The following is a 23772-nucleotide window of genomic DNA, read 5'->3' as shown; positions in this document are numbered from 1 at the left end:
GAGTGGGGGATCCCAGGGAGGGGTGTTCCTGAGGAGAAGCTGGTCTCTCTGCTAGGCCCCTCAACACCCATGTGGGTGCCGAGGTCTGAGTAAGAAGCCACTGCGGACCCAGGGCTCCCCTTGTCCTTCCTCTCCCAGGCACAGGGAAGGTCTGCCTTCACCCACCCCCTGCCCCAGGCTCTTTCCTTGTCAGCAGGCTGAGGTGAGGTATTTCTTTGCCACAGCTTAGCACCCGCGGCATGTGCTGGAGACCATTGCCTAGCCTGCCTTCCAGCGGCTGGGCTGTCTGGTGGCAGGTCCTGTCAAACTCCAGACTTCGTGTTGTCATTTTTTTTAAAGCTTTTTACTTTATTTTTGTCTTATTCTCAAAGTAATATATGATCTTTGTAGAAAATCTAGGAGGTACAGAGAAATATAAAAGATGAGAGAAAAAAACTACCTATAATCCCATTATCCAGAGGCAACTACTTTTCGCTTTTCAGCATCATTCTTGCTAGTCCCTTTTCTTTTATTTTTTCCCTTATTTTTAACTTTTATTTTTCAAATTAACATACAGTCAAATTGACCTTTTTTTGACAAGTGTAGATTTGTGTTACCATCATGCCATAAAATGCCTTAATGCTATTACTTTTTTTTAATTGTATAAATAATTTAAGAATAGTATTATCAGCATTCTTGTTATTGTCAGTGCAAGATTCAAGGCATACATAGGAATATAATGCAAACAGCGAAAATCCCCCTTCTCATGCCCTGTCCCCCTTCCCAGGGCTGACCACAACTAATAGGTGGTGTATCCTTCCTTCTTCTTCTGCAACAGGGTTTTTGTTGTTGTTGCTGTTGTTTTTATAACATGGATAGGATCATTACCTATCCATTTTTCTGTGGTTTGCTTTTTTTCCCACATACCACCAGGTCTTGAAGATGTTTTCATGTATATGTAGATGTTGGCATATAAATGTACCTCAACCATTTTAACCACTGAATAGTATTTTATAATTTGGATGTGCCATTAATTTTAAACTGTTCCCCTATTGATAGACATTTGTCTGCAGATTTTCACGATTCAAACAACATGGTGAGCATCTGTAAACATAGCTATTTGAGAATGTCTAATATTTGTGATTAATTCCTAAAAGTGAAGTTGCTTGGCCATGGTGTAATTATGCTTGAGCTTTGATAGGTACTACCAAATTGGCCTCCAGAAAGGTTTTAGCAGTGTGTGACAGAGCCTGCATCCTTGCAACCATAGATACTGTCAACCTTTCATATTTCTGCTAAACTAGGCAAAAGTGTAACTTTTCTGACTTCTAGGGAAGTTGATCATCCTTTCTTGTGATAATCAGCCTTTCATATTTCTCGTGTGGACCACCTATTTATACCTTTGCCCATTTTTCTACTGGGTTGTCTTTTTCTTTTTGACCTACATTTCTATAAATATGGATATTAATCTTCATCTCTTTTCTGTGTTTTCAGTGTTCTCTCTCTTAGTCTGTTGCTTGCTTTAACTTTGTTTATGGTGCCTTTCATTGTACAAATCTTTACATTTTTGTAGTCAAATAATAGCTGTAATACTTACTGAGTACTTACTATGGATCTGGCATTGTTCTAGGCATTTTCCATATATTAATATGTTTAGTCATCACAATGAATCCTGTGAAGTCAATATCATGATTATTCCCATTTTATAGGTAAGGAAAAGGAGGCACCAAGAGGTTAAGAAACTTGTCAAAGGTCATATAGCCAAAAAAGTGTAGCCAGACTGAAACCTAGACAGATGTGGAGGCTACAGTCTAACTATTGAGCCATTCTGCAAGCCTGCCTTTTCCCATCCTCATCTCTGGCATTCATGAGTTGCTTAGGAAATCCTCCCCTAGGATATATAAATAGTGCCCTATATTTTGTCATAGTATTTTGCTTTTTTCATTTCATTCTTTAATTCATCTGGATTTTTCATATGTTTGTTGTGCCAGGTGGAAGAAGGGATTTAATTTTATTTCCTTAAGTCTTTTTCTGTGCATCTTTTTTCCTTTTCATTTTCCCCTTAATATTATTTTGTAAGTATTTTCTTACGTTATTAAAAATGCTTTTTTGTATATGCTTTTTGTGGCCATATAATATTCCATTGTATAATGGCACCATAAATAACCAGCATCATAATGATGAAGGTTTGAGTTGTTTACCATATTTCCCATTAGAAATCATGCTGCAAAGAACATTTTAATGCATAAATATTTGTCTACATGTCAGATTATTTCCTTAGGATAGAAGGCTGGAAGTAAAATGTTAAAACCTTCTTGCCAACGTTTTGCACTAATGTAAAGAAAAAAGCTCTCTTTGTTGAAGAAGAGGGGCTGTGTGATGAATAGAGGCATCTGTCAGTGTGTGTTGGCCCCAGATGTCTGAGTGTCAGCGAGTCTGCTTTGGTGCAGGCAGTCAGAAGCCTGGAAAGAAAGAGAGTTGGAAGCCTGGAAAGTCAGAAGCCTGGAAGCTGAGGTCTCTGCTCACATTTGTAGGAAATCCAGCTTCCTGTCATGCCCCAAGCCACATTCCAGGCGAGGCAGGAACTAGGCCCATCTGGAGTCCCAGATACTACCCTGGTGCCCTGGCTACCAGGGAGCTTATATTAATTAATTAATCTAATCCCTTGGAAAATTCTGGCCCCGGCATCTAGGAAAGCCCCCATAGCTGGACTGTAATAAAACCATAAGTTTTTGATGAAATCCAAAGGAAGTTGAGGGCTTAGAGTTGACAGGACACCAGCATTCCCACAGCCAGAAAAGAGCCTGATCGAGGCGTTGATGTGCAGACCTCTGTGCCAGGTCATGAAAATAAGAGTACAGATGATAAAAACCAACAAAGAAGCTTGGTGATAAAACTTAATGGCCTATCACATCACAATCAGGACACTCAATGCAATGGGCCAGAGTCCTGCTCCCTCATATGTCCCTCCTCCTGTGGCTGTTCTGCAGCTGGGACATCCTGAAGGCCAGGCCCAGGAGGCTGGGGCCCAGGTCATGGCAGGCACTGTCGATCACCCTTGGCTCCCCGGGGAAGACAGTGTCAGGCGATGGCTCAGCCACACCTTTTTCCTCCTTAGGGCCTGGCCAGTCTTTTCATCATAAACTCTGTTTGCACAGTTTATTGCTTACCCTTAGTGTCTTGTTCAGGGGCAGAGGGAATCGATGCTAGAATTAAAAATCTTATCAGGAGAACTCTAGGGAAACTTTAGACCCACATCGGAAATGTAAATGTCGGAGATTTCTGAAGACGTTTTCCAGGCCTAGTGAGGAGCAGGGGAAACGCATAAATGGTAGTGGGGAGGGGCGGGAGTGTGCACAGTTACTGGCTTGGCCCAGTTATACTAATTAGAGATGTTTAGCCAAATTAGCAGCTGTTTGGGTGCAAACCATGACCCTTGCCCATAAAGAATTTAGTCCAGTTAAACCTTGTGTGCACACAGGTAGTGTAAACCTGAACAATACACTCATGAGGTTAATTCATTCAAACTGTGTGTAGAGCGCTGTCATCAGTGTCAGGGACTTGGTGGTGGGTGGGACAGCTAATCCCCTGCCCGTATGGAGCTTACATTCCAGTAGAGGGAATGAACAGGGAGCAAGTGAGCAGATTGCTCCAGCTATTTTGAGTACAATTAGAAAATAAAGCAGGATATTGGAAGAGAGCATGATGGGTGAGCCTCCTTTGGGTTAGGTGGCTGGGGAGAGTCTCTGTAGAAGTGAAATTTCAGCAAAAGCCTGAGTGATATGAAGGGGTGAGCCACGCATAGACCTGGGAGAAGACCGTGTTCCAGGCAGGGACGAGAGCACGTTCAAGGGCCCTGAGGTAGAAATGCCCTTGCTGTGATAAAGGAAGAAAACGGGGGCTGAGGCTTTGGGGTAGAGGACAGGAGGGAAGTGACTTGAGTTGAGGTTGGAGGGTAAGTGGGAATCAGATGTTGTGGAGTTTTGGGCTGTGATGAGGAGTTTAGATTTTAGTCTGCCTGTGATGGGAAGCCACTGGGAAGTTTTAAGCAAGGGAATTTCACGTGATTTATGTTTTGCAAAGGTACCCTGGCTGCTCTTAAATATTAGGAGACAGCAATATAACAGTCACAAGGCAACACAAAATTAAATGTCACAGAAACATCTGAATAAGAAGTATTTTGTTATTAGAAGAGAAATAGGCCAATCACTGGGGCTGCAGTGAACTGGGAACACTCAAAGCAGGGGCCAGAACCCAGGTGGGATCATGAGGGCTTGTCTGGGGTGGGCACTCCTTTTCCATCAGGGCAGGGGCTATGACGAAGAGGGGGGCAGGCATTGGTGACCCCGGTAGGCTTAACTTCATTTCCCAGAGCCGCGATTTGTGGCTCTGTAAAATGGATCTGCTGAGCTCTGTCTTGTGTCTGGTGGAGCCACTGAGAACGTGTGTGGCTCCTGATGGGCCCTTCTGTCTCTTGTCTCTTACTGACTTGCCCACACGTGTCCTTTCATCTGCTTCCTCCAGGAAGTCTTCTCAAACCCCTGGTTACCCTAGTGTTGTCTACTAATTATTTAACTAGGTCTGTTCTTTTCGTTGCTGACCAATAAGTGTTTATCATGTTATCTATTAAATGGTGATCCCTTTTGCTTCCTGTGGCAGTACAAGGTAAAAAAATTCCAAGGCTCCGCCTTTAAGGAGTCCATGTGGTAGGTAGAGGCCAGTATGATGATTGTCGTAGCAGGAGTACAGGGAAGAAGCTGCCTGCTCCCTGGGGCCCCAGGCGAGGGCAGGGATGGGGAGTGCTCTTTCTCTGGTTCACGTGTGCAGTATATTCCCCTCTGGACCAAAGACCCTGGTCCTCTCTGTCTTCAGGCTGGAAGATCACAAGGGCTGAAACCTTTTCTCCCCTTTTTTCTGCATTGCAACCCAGCAGGAGTAGGGAGCTGCCTATACAGCAGTAGGAGGGGTGCCTGTGTGCTCGGCGGTTTCTCCCCTTCCTGCCCATTGGGTGTCATGGAGCCTGTGAGTTGAGGGTTAGAGGTGTCCCTCTTCCTTGGGCCCATTTGGGAAGAACCAACATGTTGGTACAGCTTAGAATTGTAGCCACTCCCTGGCCAGGATCCCTTCGGGGTCATATTTTGACCAAGTCCCATCTCCAGTGCCGTGTCCAGAGGAGGGGCTTGACAACACTGCCTGGAAGCTTGATGATCGTTTGCTGTTTTCAGTAAGTGAGGGGTAGTCGCTCTGGGGTCTCCGGGAGGGACAGGTGAGGATGGACTGAGGAAGCAGGGTACAGGGAGGAATGGAATGGAGAGACTAAGAATGAGACATGTTTGTGTCTTGGTGCCACCTGGAGCTGAGCTCTGCAGGAGCGACCTTGGAGGAGACAGGAACTTTCATCGCAGCCAAGTGCTCAGATGGAGGCAAGAAACCGATGTCATGGCTCAGATGGTTTCTGGGAGGGCGTGGGAGGGCTCCTGTGATAATACTGGTGTGTGACTTTCTGTCTTCCTTTCTTCTTGCCTTTTTCCTAACAATTGGTAGTAGAAGTGCGGCGCTCTCAGCTCTGACACAGTAGCACACCCTGAGAGGCTGAGTCACGGCCTGTCATCCAGGAGTCTGATTTGTGCGTGGTCCCCACACAGCCGGGCTCCCCTTTAGAGCAGCCTCAGCCTGAGCCAGTCTGGCCCTCAGCGCCTCACATTCCCACCAGCATCAGAAGTCAGAAAGTACTCTTCCTGTTGAAATGAGAACAATTTTCCTTACCCTGATGTCTGTCATCTGCACAAAGTGCTTGTTTTCTTTTTAGTGTACAGGTTTTATTATTTGTGACATCTTACTGCATTCGTGTGGTTGTGAGGAGAGGACAAAGCAGTCTTATCCCAAGAAAATGCCGTTAGTTTGGAAGAAGTCAAATCCCAGTGCCCATCATATGTACCCTCTGTCACATGGGGACAATTGGAACTTAATTTTTTCTCACACTTTTGCTTCTGTGAATTCTTATTCCTAACTCAATGCCCCAGACCCCTTTCTGCCTGGAGAAGACGCTCATAGTGACAGTAGCATGGTTGTGCTACTGGCCTATGGCTGTGGCTTCTAGCCAGACTGCTCAAGATTTCAGCCCAGCTCTGTGACCTATGGCTGTGTGGGTAGCCTTGGGCAGTCACCCACCTGCTTGGGGCCTCAGTTTTCTCATCTGTAAAATGGAGATTAATGTCAGTTCCTACCTTGTAGGGTGGTAATGAGGATATGAAGCACTAGATCAGTGCCCAGCACACTGGGGCTATATACCTGTTACCATGCCACCCCTGGTAGATTAGGCAAAAGATTTCTTTTCTTTGAGCTGGCGGTTGTTCTTTTCTCCCAGGTACCCCTGTGTCTGGGATGGGGCCGAGCTGTTGTACAGAGGCAGCGTAGGGGAGCATCGCCGGAGCCTCCGTGCCATCGGAATGGTTTCTCTTGATCTCTCCCCTCAGGGTGTGGACACTGTAAGAAAATGAAGCCGGAGTTTGAGAGTGCAGCCCAAGTCCTCCATGGCAAAGCAGATGTAAGCCTCCTTTCCTTACCCGTCACCATTCTCTTTTAAAGAACCACTGACCTGTAAATCATCACAGCGACTTCCTCCTGCAAGCCCTGCAGCCGCTCTCCCAGTCCTTGGAGTTACATCCCTGTCCCCGAGTAGACATGTCTTGGTCAGACAGCTGGGTCCCCTACCAGTGATAGAGAGGGGCAGAAAGACTATTGGGGCCGTGTTTCCGTACCTGTCCAGGTGACGTCTGCCTGCTCCGTCTTTCCTCTGGAACCCTGGCTCTTGGGAACAGGCTTCAGTCTACCCAATGTGATTGGCTGGACAGATTCAAAAGCCTCATCTCAGCCCATAAATGGGGAATGCTGTACTTGCCAGTGTTCAGTTGTCCTCTGGGAGACGTGAGTCCAGGGGGCCAGCCACCCCCAGTTAAGTTCCCGTAGGTCCAGGATAGGTTTGGGGCCGGCTTCTGGGCGCCTCTGTTCTGCCAGCACCACATCTGAGGCTATAATGCATGGTTGGCCTTTCCCCCATCCCAGAGCTCTGGTGTCCTTGCAGCTGTCGATGCCACTGTCAACAAGGCCCTGGCAGAAAGATTCCACATCTCAGAATTTCCAACACTGAAGTATTTTAAGAATGGAGAGAAACATGCAGCGCCTGTGCTCAGAACAAAGAAGAAGTTTCTTGAATGGATGCAAAAGTAAGTTTTATGATCTTGGTAGCATATCTTAACTGCCTGCTGCCGGCCGCTGGAGAGTACCTTAAGGAGATGAAGTAAACTTTATGGTCCACTGTCCTTGGCTTAGGGCCACAGGTGACAAGACAGATTTGACTTCCTCAGTCCTAAAGCCATTCCTCATGTGCTGGTCATGAGTCCATTCTAGCAGGTTTAGGTAGCTTTTCTGGATGCAATTGTGTCAGATCCACTAAGCCGTGTGTTTCCTTTTCTCTGTCTCAGTCTCCTTAGCCCCATGTCTCACCATCTGCATGTTATTCCACCCCCTTTGAATAAATGAAGGAAACAGAGCTCTTCACGTCCAGAGCTGGACTCACGTCATCCTAGGTTTGCTGGACTCATTTCGTCCCAGGTTTGCTGGTGTTGACCGAGCCTCCTGTAGTGTCAACAGCACAGACTGCAGTGGTTTGGGGTTGAGCATAAAGATTCCAAAGAGCCCCCTCAGCCTGTGTATTAGTTTCGTAGGGTCACCATAACAAGTACCATAGACTGGGTGGCTTAACAACAGAAGCTCATTTTCTTAAAATTCTAGAAGCAGGAAGTTTGATATTAAGATGCTGGCAGGGTTGGTTCCTTCTGAGGCCTCTCTCTTTGGCCATCTTCTGCCTGTGTCTTCACATGGTCTTCCCTCTGTGTGTGACTGTGACCTAGTCTCCTCTTATAAGGACCCCAGTCATATTGGGTTAGGGCCCACCCTAATGATGTCATCTTAACTTAATTTTCCCTTTTGAGGCTCCATCTACAAGTACAGTCACATTCTGAGGTACTAGGGGTTAGGACTTCAGCATATGAATTTGGGGGGGACACAATTCAACCCATACAGCCTGCAAGTTCAGAGAACTTGAGTAGCTTTGTGATTACTGGTCCAAAGACCCCCTATTCACCCAAGGAGTTTGGAACCTGCAGTTCTCAGCACTTCCCTCTCCCATGAGGGGACTGACTATGCCCATCACACAGATGCCCTGGGAATGGGAGGAAGCCTCCAGCCATGCCTGAGTAGCATAGGTTGTTATCAGGATACAGCTGAGCAACCTTTCGTCTGCCTCCCTGCCCCCATCCCCATTCGAATGCTCACACATAACTTAAATATTGAAGGATATTTCCTCATTTCAGCAGTGGGGGGAAGATGAAGTAAAAGAAGACATATTCCAGCCTTTTTAGAGGTGCCTGGTGCATGGGGTAATGATGCCGGTGTGACAGCCGAGACTTTAAAGTCACAAAGCAACGCGAGAACTCTGCAAAATAATGGCATTAGATTGAGTTACTTTGTTAGGATATTGGTCCTCAAGCTTGGACATATGTAAGCATCCAGAAAAGATGTAAGATGTTTATTTGAAGCACAGATTCTGGGACTCCTGTTCCTGAAGCTCTGGTTCAGGAGGTGTGAATGGGTATTTTCCATAACACCAGCTTATAGACTAGGAGCAAAGTTACTACCAGGTTCAGGAGAGGCCTCTGGCAAGAGGTGACTGGGCTGATGAGGTCTTGGCCTTGCTTCTTCCATTTTGTCCTGCTCATCCATTGGGGAAGGATTCCAAGAGCAGCCAGGGACCAGAGGGGAGTGGTGGTTTTCCAGCAAAAGGGGCAAGGTGCTCATTCCTCTGAGGCTTCTTGTGTCTGAAGCAGGTGGTTTATTCACACATGCCTTGCTCGGGTGCCAGGGCTGGCTCACTGTGAGGGACTGAGGAGGTGGGGGATCAGGCCAGGTCCTTGTGGGGCTGGACTTGTGGTTAGAGAGCTGAGGGACTCAGGAGCATTTATCGTTGCTAATCAGTGCTCCAGAGCCCTGGACACAGTGAGCACAGAGGGCTTTGTCCTTCCTATGTAGGTACTGCCACTGAGAGTCTGAGAAGCTCTGGCTTAAGAACGTGGGCTTTGGAGTCTCAGAGACCTGTGCTCAGATCATGACCCAGACCCATTTATTTGACCCTTCTAAGCCCTATTTTCCCATCTGTACAGAAGAACCATACTTTTCCCATAGACTTGCCTAGAGAATTAGACTATTGTAAAAAGTTCTTAGCACAGTGCATGATGTGGAAATATTCAAAGAAAGGAAGCTGTTTTTATGACTGATCCTAGCCGTCATGAGGGCTTTAACTGACAGCATCAATGCATAAATGGTAATAACACCCAGCTTTGCAGGATGCTTTTCTATCTTTTGCCCCGTTTCCTCCTCAAATCCTACTGAGGCCAGAGTCTTTATTCCTGTTTTATTATGAAGAAACTTAGGTTCAGAGAATTTAAGGGTCCTTCCCTGGGACAAATAGTAGTTCTTTCGGGCACTTGGGAGATATCCTTCAGGTGGAGCATGAGCAGCAGATGGCTCTAGGATGAAGGATTGAGGCATGTCACCCAGAAGCAGGGTGAGCCGACAGTGTCAGGCGAGGTGAAGGGTGTTTCCAGGCATGTGCACAGCTGGCCAAGTCATGGGTGACAGACGTGCCTGCCAACAGGCCGGCCTAGAGAGGCAGTGTTCAGAGAAAGAGCATAGCAGAAAGGGTGGGTGGCTGGTATTGACCATGGAGCCAGGGGACCTGGAGACTGAGCAGAGGGAAGAAGATAGGAAGGCTGGGAGTAACCGGTCTTGGTCAGCACACAGGGGTTCCGTTAACCAAAACAGAAGATGGGACAGGGAAGCTGATTTGGGAGGTGTGAAGGAGGAGGGAAGAGTAATATGTTGTACGTTATGGTTGATTTGAGATAACAGTGGGACCTCCATCTGGAAGTACCTGAAAAACACCTGGAAATAGGGGGCTTAGATGAGAGGTCAGGACTCAACTTATCCTCATCCATGGGAATCACTGAAGCCATGCAGGGGTGAGACCTTTTGAGAATTGTGGAGGCTCGGAATAGAACTGGAAGAGGGAGGGCTGCTGGAAAGACGGGGAAGTGGGGTACTGTGGGTGCTTGGTAGAGAGGGCTTCCAAAAGGCGAGAGTGTCGGGGTGACTCAGTGCCACACTCAGCTGGGTGCCAGGCCTGGCAGAGCCAGGCAGTGTAGGGGCTGTGGCGAGAGTGCAGGGGGAGGACGTGGTGACATGGCTGCAGCCCACCCCTCAGAGACACTCCTCAGAGAAAGAAAGAGAGAGGTTGGGCTGTAGAGGGCAGCCAGGGCAGCAATGGCTTTTAGAAGACCCTGGAGATCCATACTTGTGTGAGGCAGAGTGGAGGGAACTAGTGGACAGGAGGAGACCTGAAAAACTGTAGACATCTATTCAGCGCCTGTCACTTATTAGAGCATATAGGCTCTCAGTAAATGTTAGTTGCTGACTGACAAGGTGCTTTACACACACTGTCTCTGCTCTTCTTAAAGATCCCCTCTATAGATACCATTGTCCTCATTTAACAGAAAAGAAAGTGGAGGTTCAGAGGGCTTTAGTAACTCACCTAAATAAGGTCACACAGCTAGTATAGTCTGGATTTGAACCAGGCCCACTTCACTTCTTGGCCCATGCTCTCTCCACCAGAACAAAGGCTTAGGAGCAGAAGGTAATAGATCATGTAGGGTCTCAGAGGGGACAGGAAGGAGGGAGCCCAGGTGGGGGAGGTTCTGTGTCCTTGGCAAGGAGGTGATGGCTCACACCTAGAGGCTGCCCTGCCCTAAAGTGGGACCAGGTCTTCTGTCTTCACGAAATGGCTCCTTGGTAGGCTCCTTGGAGGGAATCACAGTATCTTTACTGATTGTACAGATTGATTTGTGTTTAAACCGAGGTTTTAAAATGAAATTTTAGAAGAAATGCAATGTGATTTCTTCCTGTGTGTTCCCCTGAGTGGCTGGGACGTGGCGGGGCCAATGCGCTTGCCTGGCCGTGAATCCCTCCTTCTGACTGCCTCCTCTCCCCTGGCTTCCTGCAGCCCTGAGGCCCCCCCACCCCCCGAGCCCACTTGGGAAGAGCAGCAGACAAGCGTGTTGCATCTGGCAGGGGACAGCTTCCGGGAGACCCTCAAGAAGAAGAAGCACACCTTGGTCATGTTCTATGCCCCTTGTAAGTAGCTTGGGTGCCCACTGTGGGGCATGGAAAGAGGGTTGGCCCAACTGGATGGAGAACTGCCCACCCTCCCCCTACCCAGGGAACCCAGGCAGCTGCTGGTGACTCTGGGTCATCTCCACCATGAGCCAGGCTCCCCGCTTCATTCCAGGGCCTCCTCTTATCAGCCCTGTCAGGCTCTCCCCTCACTTTAGGGAAGCCTTTCTTGGGTCAGGCCTAGAGCCCTCCGCTCTGTCTGTGGCAGGGACTGGTCTCCTCCTGGCCCTGGGCTCCTCCTGCTGCCCCTATCTGGCCATTTCCTCCCACCCCTCAGCTGCCCACTCCTCCTCCAGGCAGTGACTCCACCTTCAGAACCTGGCAAGCCCCTCTCCCTGAGCTTCCCAAATGGCACTGAATCCAGCTGGATGTGAAGCCATGGTAGGCACAGCCATGTTCACCCCCAAGCTCCTGTGTGATTCTCATTTTAATCAAAGCTTAAGTTGAGGAAGCGACATGTCTGCTAACATTGGTGTTTGTGACCTTGGGTCTTTGTGTATTCCCCCATTGAAGTTGTTAATTCATACTTAAAAGGAAAAGGTCTTAGAATTTCGCACTCTTGCGTCTCCCTTCTCTCTCTTCCCCAGGTTACAGCTCAGCTTAATGGAGTGAGGATAATAAAATCCATGTCTACAGAGAAGCCAGGCACTCAATCCAGTCATAAACCCGCTCAGTTGTAGCCGGCCCTCCTGCGTGCTCCCCTCCCGCCCGCACTTTTCAAGTGTCAGTACTTCGTGATGTCTCTCCTCGGCTCCCGCTGTCTGCGAGGGGCCACCACAGCCTCAGACCCCATCCCCACCAAGCCAGCCTCCCGCCCTCTGCTTCTGCCCTTTCCCCTTTCTTCTCAGAGTGGGGCTTGTTCTCTCTCACTTCCTTATTAAGCTTCTTGCTGTCCTCATCTGTTCTTAGAGTGTGCCAGAGCCTGAGTAGATTTTGAGAAGTTACCCTCTTCCTTCCGGGCAGATGGGGGATAGAGAACTGAGACCAGGACACGCATGGCTTGCCCAGCGCCTTGCAGCGAGTCAGTGACAGCCCCTTCCTGCAGCCTGGGTGGGTCTCTCTCTCAGGCACCATTCAGTGAGTGAGTTTTCTCAGCAGCAAGCTAGAGCCTGACTACAGAAGTAGGCTTCCTTGACCAGCCACTGGATGGACTTTACAAAGTCCAGACTAGATACCTTCCCCAGAAATGCCCCCTCTCTTTCCCAGACCTCTGGACCAGAGCAACGGCATTCCCTCTGCCTCTCCCCAGCTCTCTCCTGACCTTCATGGCAGACACAAAGGCCATGACAGACACTGGTTGCTGGGGCAAGTAGGTTCCTAAATCTCCAGGCAGTCTGAGATAGGGACTCTGACCGTGTCAGGCTGCTGATGAGCATGACCTTCCTTCCTTCCTTTTCTTCCTTCATCAAATAACAGCTCTGTGCTGGGCAGTGTCCTGGGCCCAGGGTACAGGGAAGGAGACATGTCCCTGCTAGGCCTCAAGGAGCTCAGTCTACTCTGACAACTCTAAACACAGTCCCGTCAGGGCAGTGTCACTGAGTGACTCAACTTCTGGCAAAGGGCTTGGTCCTTAGAGTCCATCTCTCTTACCACATTTTTCTGTCCCTATATCTTGCCGCAGTACTCCTAGGGAGATATGTCTTTATCAGTGGGTTAGAAGTGTGTGTGTCGGTGGGGAGTATCCAAGGAAAAGAAATTTATCTTTTTATTTTTGTTTATATATAGATATTACTATATTTATTTTTTTTTATTTTTTATTTTTTTTAAAGATGACCGGTAGAGGGATCGTAACCCTTGGCTTGGTGTTGTCAGCACCACGCTCAGCCAGTGAGCGCACCAGCCATCCCTATATAGGATCCGAACCCGTGGCCTTGGTGTTATCAGCACCGCACTCTCCCGAGTGAGCCACGGGCCGGCCCGATATTACTATATTTATATATACTGTATTTATATGTAAAGAATAAAGAATACTATATATATAAAGAATCTAAACATGACAGAAAGACCAAACAGTAAAGTAAAACACCTTATAAAGGCATAAAAGAAAAAAAGCCAGTCCCCACATCCCTGCTCCTCTTATGTCTGCCTCCCCCACATCTCACCCCCCATATCCTGCCTCCTGCTCTTCATTGTTCCCTTTACTCTGAATGGTCTGGTCGTGGTGACTACCCTTAGGCCAGCGTGGCTGGGTCTCTGGAACTGGAGTTTTGCATCCTCTCCTTGGTCTTTGTTCTTCTCTCCCCACTCTGGGAAGCTTCTTTTCTTTCCTGCTACACCGAGGTGGTGCCTTTTATTTTTAAAAGCCAGAATAAAAAAATTATGCCACCTCTGGCCCACCTGACACCTCCTGGAAACATCTTCATGCACTTCCTAAAACAGCCTCCCCTCCAGTGATTCATCTGCTGTGCTCTTTCTTTTGGATAATGAGAAAATTAGATGCAGCAGAAGGCCATTAATCTGAGGCCTAGATATTTTAAATCGATGGTAGCAGGAATTTATACTAGGCTGATAGTTACATTTATGCTTTCAATAAGCAAAGAGGTTAAAAATAAAAAAAATTAATGTGAAACCACATTTTGAGGAAGGGGGTAGGTGACCAGCCTAATGCTTTTAGTGGGCATGTGCCAATCATAAGGGGCCCACGGTTGCCTTGTTAACCAGTGGATTGGTTTTTTTAAATGTTGGTTCTTTTGGCTTTTTAAATGTTCTGAAAATTACGTAACATCATTCCTTTATAGGATGACATTTTCATGAGTTCAAGCTATTTTCTCTGTGTTAGGTCAAATTACTGAAGTGTTACCTGTAATTGCCATTTTAGGTGATTAAAAAGTCATCCATCCGGTATCTGCTGTGAGTTAGGCTGTGCTAGGCACTTTGTCTCATTTTTTTTTTTTTTTTTTTAAAGATTACCAGTAAGGGGATCCTAACCCTTGACTTGGTGTTATCAGCACCACACTCTCCTGAGTGAGCCACAGGCCGGCCCCCACTTTGTCTCATTTAGTTCTGATATAACCCATAACCAGCCCAGGTCTCTTTTGCCCCTTCTGTGTCAGATTTTGGGAAAATCCCTCTAAGCCCCCTCCCCGTCACCCCCCACGCTGTTTTGGGGCCAGCTGGCCCTGCCACCAGCCAGGCCATATGGGTGGTCCCGCCCATCTCAGGACCCAGACCAAGTGCTAAATTCAGATTAAACTTGTAGCTTAGCCTTAATTTATTTTCACAAAACCCTTTGAAGTGCCAGTCATTATTATCTTATTTTAAAAAGGAGAAAGATGAGAAAGCCATTGCTGTTCCCACTGTGCAACTCCATTGCTTTCCCCAGGCTGCGGGAGGCATGTGTGGTGGCTGTTTGTCTGGCATTGTGGGCTGGAGCCAGGTCTCCACACTGGGCATGTGGCCTCTCCCACCTGTGCTTTGATCAGCTTTAATTACCACAGGGAAATCCTCCCCTCAAAGTCCTTCTGTCCTCCTTGGCAGGAGGACAATGTGGCCCGCAAACAGGTCCCTGCCCCACTGCCGTCAGAGCTGGAGGGGTCCAGGGTGGCTCACAGAACAAGAGACAAGATGGCTGGGGGAGGGGTGCACACCAGTGTAACGTTACAGGCCTTCGTCCACCCTGACAGGCATTTCCCTGGGACAGGAAGTGTTGGGGGAGTTGGGCACTGTCTGGCAACTCCCTGTAATTCGTCTTCTTCTCAGGCTGACCTTGACCTTCTTGTTCCCAGCTTTCGAGGTCCAGGTTGATTGTAAAGGAAGGGTGAAAGGACCGTCGGAGGACCAGGGGCCTGGTTTGGCGGCTCCCAGTCGGGTGGGGTGGGGTGGAGGTCACTACAAGTGTGGGAGTTAGCAGCAAAGCCTGAGCAGAGGGGCTCAGACAGAGTGGTTGCCCCTCGCCCCCACCTGTCCAAGTGCCACTTTCTCTTGGTCACAAAATGGAGAGATTTACCAATGTTGCTGGGGCAAGAGAAGACTGTAGTAGGCTCAGAGAATCCCAAGCGCACATCCTCCTTTTCTAAGCCCAAATCTCCCTGTATGTCCTGGATCAGGCTCTTCCTAGTACTGAGGGTAGCCCCTATGGAAAGAGCCTGCAGAACATGACCACAGTGACCATCCCCCCACCTCCAGCCCTTTAGGAGTAAGATGGGAGGCCCTGGGACAGGGATGGACCTGGTGCTTGCAGCAGGGGTTCCTACAAAGCTCCCTCTCTGATGGATCAGATGCGGGGGTGGTTTGAGTGGCAGGGTTCACACATGGATTCTGACTGTGGAGTGGGCAGGGGTGGGCTCCTGGAAAGGCCTCTTCAGAGGTCCCAGGAAGTACCCTTGGCTTGGTGGCCTCCCTTATGTGAAACATTGCCCTGTGCACTCTCTCTCCCTCTCATGCAGGGTGCCCACATTGTAAGAAGGTCATCCCCCACTTTACTGCCACTGCTGACACCTTCAAAGATGACCGGAAGGTAAGGTACCCCTGTCCATCTCTTGCCCCACCTCCAACTTTACCTTGCCAGAGTCCTGCAACTGCCTCCGTCCCTCCCATTCAGGTGCCCATCCCTAAATAGGTACAGTTCTGCTGAGGCCTGTGAGCAGGGGATTCCTTGGGACCAGGACATTCTCTTCATAAGGCAAGATAGAGTAGGTGGGATTTATGCTATAAAATCAACCAAAAGGAATACACCGAACCATTACAGCACACACTTGGAGGAGGGTGGAAAGGGTCATCTGTTTATTATTTTAGCACTCATACCTTTTTATAGTAGGATTGTAGTCATGCATTACGTATATAATTAAACACACAAATAAGAAAACCCAACAGAAGTCACCTGGAGGAGGCCACAGTGGAGGAGAGCAAGGCTGTGTCAGTGGAACTCATCCTGCCTAAGTGAAAGGCTCCTGCAGCTGTCGACTGATGAAGCATAAAATTAACAAGCTGGAGCCGCAGATTGGATTAGAGTGCAGGCCTCCCAGCACGTCCCTAGGCAGCTCCAGCAGCCAGGGCAGTGGGGGCTACCGGGAGGGGGCATGTGTGGCTCCCTGGTCAAGGGCTATGGAGCAGGGAAAGACCCCTGAACTCACAGAAGTCATATCACTTCAGTCCTTCTCATCTGTACTAGTTGGAGTGCTGGTATGGATGATGGCGAAGACTCTTCCTAGCCCTGGGACTCGGTTGCAGGAACCTCTCCCCTTACAGGCCCCAGAAACACACGGTTGTGTGGGGACCTACACTCACTCATTCCCAGACCCAGAGTCATGTGCATTTCTGCTGTGGTAACTTATTTTCCTGGGTGGAATCCTCAGGCTGGGCCAGGGCAGGCTGGAAGGAACCAGGGCCAGGCACACGCCAAGCAGAGTCCTAGACGATACACAGGCCAGGCAGGCAGGGAAGGTAGGTGGTGTCCGTGAAGCAGCACAGTGAGCAGAGATAGTGACCATCCTAGGGCTGGGCAGCGGCAGGGCTCACAGGCTTTGATCAAGGCCAAAAGGAGGCCGGTCCTGCAGGTACCCCCCAGACTGGGTGGAGGCAGAGATACAAGAGCTGGGATCACCATGACGGGCCCTGAGAGAGAGGGCTTGAGAGAGTGGGATGGGAACTGTACGGGGACAGTAAGTTAGAGGAAACTAGACTGTGGCAGGCACCTGTATGCGGTGTCAGGACAATCTGGGAACCTGATTCCCATGCAGACCCAGACCCTGGGATCCTTCCCTGGTCTTAGGGAGTCCCATGGTTACCCTGGCTGTGCCCTTGAGGCACATGTCATCCTTGCCAGCAGGGAGTATAAGGACCAGAAACATTTTTTCTCCTCTGCCTTCCACTTGCCCTGTGCTGAGAGGGTGTGGTAGGAAGGGGCTTTCTGTGTCCCATCTCCCTCACCATTGTCCCCCTTTTGTACCACCCAGGCCCTGTGCACACAACAGGGTGGTTGCTCCCGCTTCAAGGGCTCCAGGGATGTCCAGCACAGCCCAGGCTGCCCATCCCTAGGACTGGAATAGCAGCCACTTGACATCGCTGCCATCACCATTCCCCCACAACACCGGGCACTCTGGGCAGGCAGGAGAATGGCTGAGCTGTGCGTGGTCTCCCAGCCCCTGGTTGCTCAGGTCTTCTCAGACTCCAGGAGATCTGTGAAGGGATCCTGATGCATCACTGATACACGGAGCCTGGCTTGCTCCTCCCATCCATGCTGGGGAACGTGGTGTCAGGGAGCACGGTCCAGCCAAGGCACCAGGGTGGCTGGGGAAACCCTGGAGGGACAGCCCACGATGACCTTGGCACCTCTCTGCCTACTAAGCCTCTGGCAAGTGTCTGTGTGTCCCGTCCTGTGGCCTGACCCTCATCAGTACAGGTGAGGTCAGGCTTGCCAGGCCTGCAGTGGGCAGCAGAGAGCCCCGCATCCTCCTTGCTCCTCTCTGCTGATGCCCAGGGCCCCATTTCCTGGATGCCCCTCCTCTTAGACACTGATAAGCTTTTGTATAATTATCTTAACTGGGGCCAGTAATGTTGCTGGCCTTTTCCTAGGTTCATTCCCTCTGTGTCTTTTGTTCCTTCTGTTCCTCCTTTCAACTTCCTTTATTCCAAGCCAGGGGTCACCCTCACTTGCTTTCAGGAATGCACTTAATAACCTCGCTGTAATTGCAGGGAAGCCAGCCCTCTGGCCTGGGGGGCTAAAGTTCCTGGTGCCCTCTCTGTGTCCAGGCATGGTGCTATGATTGCTAGGTGCCATCCTGCAACCGTCAGATCAGAGTCTGAGGGATGGTTCCAGAAATTTGTGGTTTTTAGGAGCTGGCTCTTGTGCTGGCAACAGGCTGGTGTGTGGGGACTACTGGCCTGTCCAACCTTCTCCTTTTACTCAGGAGAAATCATGGCCCAAGAGTAGCTGTGTTCCTTGCCCAGGGACACCCAGTGGGTCATTCACAGCCAGAAATGGGTCTCCTGACTCCCAGTCTTCTTGACTCCACTCTGCCACCTCTTAGCTGGAGTCATGCTTTTTCCCCACCCAAAAGCTGGTCCCTGCTCTTTGCCCAATCAATATGCAGTTGGTTGCTTACTTCAGTTGTCATAGCCAAAGTCAATATTAGCTCCTGCAGAGATTTATTTTACTGAATCAATACAGCAGTGTGAGGTAGTTCATATTTTAACTGGGGAGACTCCACCCCCTCCCAGGAGCTTACTTGGGGACTTATCAGTTGACGTGCTGGTGGAGGAGGGGCTGCAAACTGTTAATGTTGGAAAGGATGGTGTTATCGAAGAGGTGCAGAGGATAAGGAGCCATGGTGGAAGGCTGGTGGACCCTGCAGGGGGCAGGGGCCACTGGGCTGGCTAGGAGGAGCTCACCTTTCACTGCACACCAAGATCAAGGTCTGCCCAGCCTGGGGTGCAGTGGGGCCAGGAATGACTGTGAAGGCCATTTCTAGGGGGCCTCCTCTGTGACTGGCCCACATCACCACTGTGACCTGGCCTGTTGTGTAGATCCTCCTGTTTACAGGTCTGGCTGCTGCCCATCAGGAGCAAAAGCATCCTAAGGGAGAGACCTCATTTGTCCTTGAATTCCCCCATCTTGACACCTTCGGCCCACACAAATGTTGCCTGAGTGAAGGAATAACAACACATTTGATATTTCCTGAGAGCTCTTACGGCATGTTGTCTTCACAATAGCTTGTGCAACTAGTGTTATTACACTCATTTTACAGCTGAGGAGATTGAATCTTAGGGAGGTTAAATGACTAGCCCTAAGTCCCTCAGCTGGAAAGGGGCAGAGTTAGAACTGAATAAACAGGGATTGTCAGAGTTTGGGTTCTCCCAGAAGCAGGCCCCATGCCTGGGGCTCACATGCAAGGAATTTATTTGGGAGGTGGTCTCAGGAAGCTCCAGAGGGGATGGAGGAAGTGAGACGGGAAACGGAAGGAACCAAAGCTGGTGTGTATGGGCAGATGACGTGGGTAACTGAGGCTCGGTTCATGGGACACCTCACCAGGAAACATGCCACAGAGCCATCCCACTCGAAGGTTGAGGAAGCTGGTTTACTTGTCTTCACCCCCCACCTGTCTCTGGCCTTACATCCAACTCCTTGTGGCTGGGAGGAAGCTCTCAGACCAAGAGTTGCAGACACTGGCAAGTGCTGGGCTTAGGAGAGATGGCAGGGCACTGATAGCATGTGCCTCAGGAATTCACGCCAAGGTGTTCATTCTGTGCCATAGGTGATGGGTGCAGATTTTGAGTGGGTATAAGGGGGCAGGCACTTAGGTGACATTGGACAAGCTGAGAAGAGCTTTATTTGCTGCCTTCTTTCCAAAGAGTCAAAGCTGCTTCCTTTGGGGAGGGGGGCCGCACTTGTCTCTGGAAGCTAGCTTAAGTGATTCAGAATAAGTACACATTTTTAACTTAGTAGATTTATAAAACCATACAATATGTTTCCAACAGCTCCAGGGCATGTATACAAATTAAATGCATAATTTAAAGTGGGAGGAAGAACAGCAGCCTGGAGCAATACTTGTCAAACACTTTCACAATGTAGGAGAGGAGCAGCTGCCCTGGCCCGGGCAGGACACAGAAGGCCCTCAGCTACCTGTTGAGTGGAATCAGAGTCATGGACACCATGTCCCCAAGGCCGGCCCCACAGCGCCTGTCCCGAGAAAGGGAACCCTGTAGACAGCCAGAGGAGCATCTGCCTCACGTTTCTAAATAATTCAGAAAGTGCTCTGAGGGCAAGCTGGGCTTCTCAGAAGCCCGCAGGGGCCGGCCTGCTGGCCCGAGTGAATTGGGCTCCAGTCTGGCGCTGGTAAAGGGCACGTGTGGCCTGCCTGAAGGACACAGCTGCCTCTCTGCTCCAGCCAGTTGTTTACTGTGGGAATGGAGGACAAATGCCATCAAAACTTTTGACTTTTAAAGAGAAGCTGGAAAGCCACATTTCTATATTAAATCTTTGGCTCCTTTTCCATGTTGGCAGCTAATTCAAATTTATTTTTTTTGATTCTGTGTGGGCCAAATAGAACAGGACTGAAAGCCAACTATGGATTGTGTGCAGTGCGTTTGCAAACTCTGCTCTAAAAAGTCTTACTACATAGACCGTTCTGTAGCTGAAGAGGTAGAAGGAAGCATGAGGGCCAAGGAGGGACACATGTGGGATGCTGGTGGCCAGGGGAGGGCCACAGCTAATTCTTCACTCTGGCTGTCAGTCCTGCAGCTCACACAACAGTAGCCCACACACCCAGGCACAAGGTAAGTGATCAGTAAACCTGGCTGTTGGTGGCCCGCAGGGCTCTCCTATCTGGAAAGGAGCCCTCTGTCCAAATATTAACAACCAGCAGACAAAACCTGTGTAAATCATGGTTATTTAACAGTTTTTAATCCTTATTTAATCACCCTCTTTTAATTTCTTTAGAGCATTCATTAGGCTCTGAAATGATCTCATTTGTCATGTGGCAGTTGCTTGAAGAATGGGCTTTGTCAAGGTCCTCTTTGTACCCCTAGCATATAGAACAGATAGTTTAATACATGTTGCCTAAGGAGAGTCCTTCCCTGTCGTCAGAATCTGCCCTTCCTCTGTAGTGTGATATTTTTGCGGTGCCCTATTGCCACAATGGACCTCTCCCCCTCTTTCCCTGGCTTTGACTCTCAACAGGAGCAAAGTTCCCCATTTCTGCTTTACACTACCCTCTTATTTTGAAATAACAACACACAGTAAGGAAAAGCTACCCAGAATGTGGAATTTGTTATATGGGCAAGAAGAGGCTAATGGCCAGTTTGGGAACCTCTTTCTGACTAAAAACTCTGATTGCTTTAGTCATGCTGAACTTCTTCCCAGTTTCTGGAACGTGCTCCCTGGCTTGTCTGCCTCATCCTCCAGATGAGCTCAGATGGCAAACCTTGCAAGAGTGCCTTCGCTCTACTCTCCCGGGTGCTCTGGGCCTCTGGCCCACCTCCACCATCTCTCACATCACACTGTGTTAGAGTCACCACTCTGTCCAACTGCCTCCCCAGACACCGAGCTCCTAGACCCAGACGGCTTGTGTATGCTGTCAGTGGGAGTGATTGTAATAGCAGCTGATGTTTACTGACCACTAATCCCACGCCAGGTCCTGAGCAGATTGGCCTCACTTGGATTCTCTTACTGAGTCTTCATAATATCCTTGTAATCTAGATATTATTATTATCCCCATTTTACAGCTGAGGAAATTGAGGCACCAAGGGGCTAGATCATTTTCCTTAGGTCTTAATGCGCAGGAAAACGAAGATTTGCACTTTGGAAACTTGACGTCAAAGCTCTTGCTCTTAACCTTGGTGTGACATTGTCCCCACCCCCCAGCAGATGTTCAGAAAATATTAGTTGATAAGCAAATGAATCCCTCAAGTGCCTCACAGAAAACATCACAGAACCTGTGGTATTTACGAAATGCTTTCAGGTCATCATTTCCTTTATGGTCATTATGCTTCTGATTTTAAAGCATAGTCAGAAGACACTCCAAGCTGAGCCCCCTATCTTTCCCCATCTGCTTTAGAAATTGAAAACAAGTGTCATCAGTCTCCAGGGAGCTTTGAGCTGGGGATGCTTTGGTTCAGCTCATCCCTGCTGTTGGGAAAAGAAATCAAAGCGAGCCCATGGTGTGGGCCAGAGGTGCAGTCTGTGTGTGGAGGGGTCCAGGCCTCTGACTGGAGGTCCCCTGTGCTGACCCTCCTTCCTCTGCCCCTTAGATCGCCTGTGCTGCTGTAGACTGCGTCAAAGACAAGAACCATGACTTGTGTCAGCAGGAGGCCGTCAAGGCCTACCCCACTTTCCACTACTACCACTACGGGAAGCTTGTAGAAAAGTATGACAGCGATAGGACGGTATGTTGGGGGAAGACATCTGTCCGAGCTCTTTGGGCTGGTGGGCAGGGAACAGCCACTGAGGAGGCACAGCAAAGAGGGCTTCACAGGAAACCCAGGAGTCAGCCGCAATGCTCAGCGCTGAGCAGACACGGCCTGTGAATGGCTGAGTCTTGGCACTGCTGCAAAAAAGTCCCAAGGGGTTGTCACAGATTCCAGGGTCGCCTCTCTCTGTCCTCAGGAGTGAGCTGCTGGAGGGTGGGGAAGGGAGAGTGCCCATCAGCTCAGATGCTAAAGGCCTTCTTTGTCTCTCTCTCCTCCCTTCCCTGCAGGAATTGGGATTTACCAATTTTATTCGAACCCTCCGGGAGGGAGACCATGAAAAGCTAGGAAGAAAGAAGGAAGAGCTATAATTTCTGCCCCAGAGAAAGCTTTTCCATTGCACTGTGAACAATACCTGTTTTGTTCTTTCTGAATTTCCACATGTTCTGAAGACAAAGTTTTTTATAGCTGCTTATGGCCATTTTGTACAATTTTGAAATAAAATTAAGCCATTTATTTGATGGTGTTTATATTCGTGGGGCCTGTACTAACAAAGATGGAACTGTGCTCCCCCTCGTTCCATGTCTCCTCTGGGGGGAGAGCCCTGCTCCAGTGCCACGTCTGCACGGGGCGGGAGTGGGGGAGGTGGAAGATGGCATGGGGTGCTGCCCCTGTCAGTCATTTGGAAGCAGAGCAGGGAAATTGGACCACAAAGTATCCTGTTGGAAAATGATTAGATATTGAGAGGAAACACAGAATGATCAGGGAAATTGGGATGCTGAAGCAAATGGGAACCAAGCATTTGCTTTTTCTAGATGATTGTGGTTTCCCTTCGGGTGTTTTTTCGTGGAACTCATTTACATGTTTCTCTTTCTCCAACTGTTCCTGTCTTCTCTTCCTCTTTCCACTCCCTCCCTGCTCTCCCTTTAAAGAACATTAAGTCACCACTTCAGGTGGCATGGCATGGAGGAGGGGACCTTTGTGCTGGCTGCTTGCTGGGCACACTGGCTGGAAGAGATGGCCAATTCTCTGTGCAGAGATTAGGTCTGGTGACCAGCCCCACCACCCTGATCACGGTGCCCTTAGCCATTCACATCACCTCACCCATGGATAGGCGCCTCCCTCTGCCTCCTGCCCGTGCACGTCTCTCTCCTGACCCACCTTTCCCACTAGCTAGTCCTCCCACGACTGCATCTTTGCGTGACTCACACCAGCCCCGTGCCCAGCGGTGCAGCCAGAGCCCCAGCACCCCTGTGACGTGTGTGGTCTGCTTGGTGTTTCTCCACAGCAGTAGAGCAACCTTGCTCCGGCTATTTTGACTTTAGTTATGTTAACAAAAAACCATGAGATAAGAAAAAGAAACTTTATTTCCAGAGAAAAGGCAATCGGCAGATTGAGGAATGCAGCCTCTGGGAAACCCAAAAGTGTGAGCTTTGAAAGAGGGAGAGAGAAAATGGTATTTATGTCTTGCAGGGTCAGCTTTACATACATATTTAGCAGGTTGGGGGGAACTCTATGAATATTTATGAGGAAAGTAATGCGTGTGCACAATGGGTAAACATGCATGTAACACGTGCCATGTTCACTTTGGGGTGGAGATTAAGAATTCAAATGAGGTGAAATTTGGCTCCTGATGTCAAAAGGTGACTGAAGGGCACTGTTGTT

The 23772-nt window shown here is 49.1% G+C and overlaps 1 protein-coding gene across 1 annotated transcript in view; it reads left to right on the top strand.

Moving 5' to 3' along the window:
• PDIA5 (protein disulfide isomerase family A member 5) overlaps window positions 1–22580 on the top strand; it is an 88282-nt gene extending 65702 nt beyond the window's left edge. The window contains exons 12-17 of the mRNA XM_063113371.1: window positions 6456–6526; window positions 7045–7205; window positions 11096–11226; window positions 15651–15721; window positions 21952–22086; window positions 22398–22580. Coding sequence (XP_062969441.1) covers window positions 6456–6526; window positions 7045–7205; window positions 11096–11226; window positions 15651–15721; window positions 21952–22086; window positions 22398–22478 — 650 coding nt within the window. The 3' untranslated portion in view covers window positions 22479–22580. The remainder of the gene's footprint in view (window positions 1–6455; window positions 6527–7044; window positions 7206–11095; window positions 11227–15650; window positions 15722–21951; window positions 22087–22397) is intronic.
• The last annotated feature ends 1192 nt before the right edge of the window (window positions 22581–23772 follow it).

Source organism: Cynocephalus volans, chromosome 1, assembly GCF_027409185.1.
Source record: "Cynocephalus volans isolate mCynVol1 chromosome 1, mCynVol1.pri, whole genome shotgun sequence".
Taxonomy (NCBI): Eukaryota; Metazoa; Chordata; class Mammalia; order Dermoptera; family Cynocephalidae; genus Cynocephalus; species Cynocephalus volans.
Note: the sequence above shows the minus strand (reverse complement) of the source record. Positions and strands in the feature narration are given on the sequence as shown.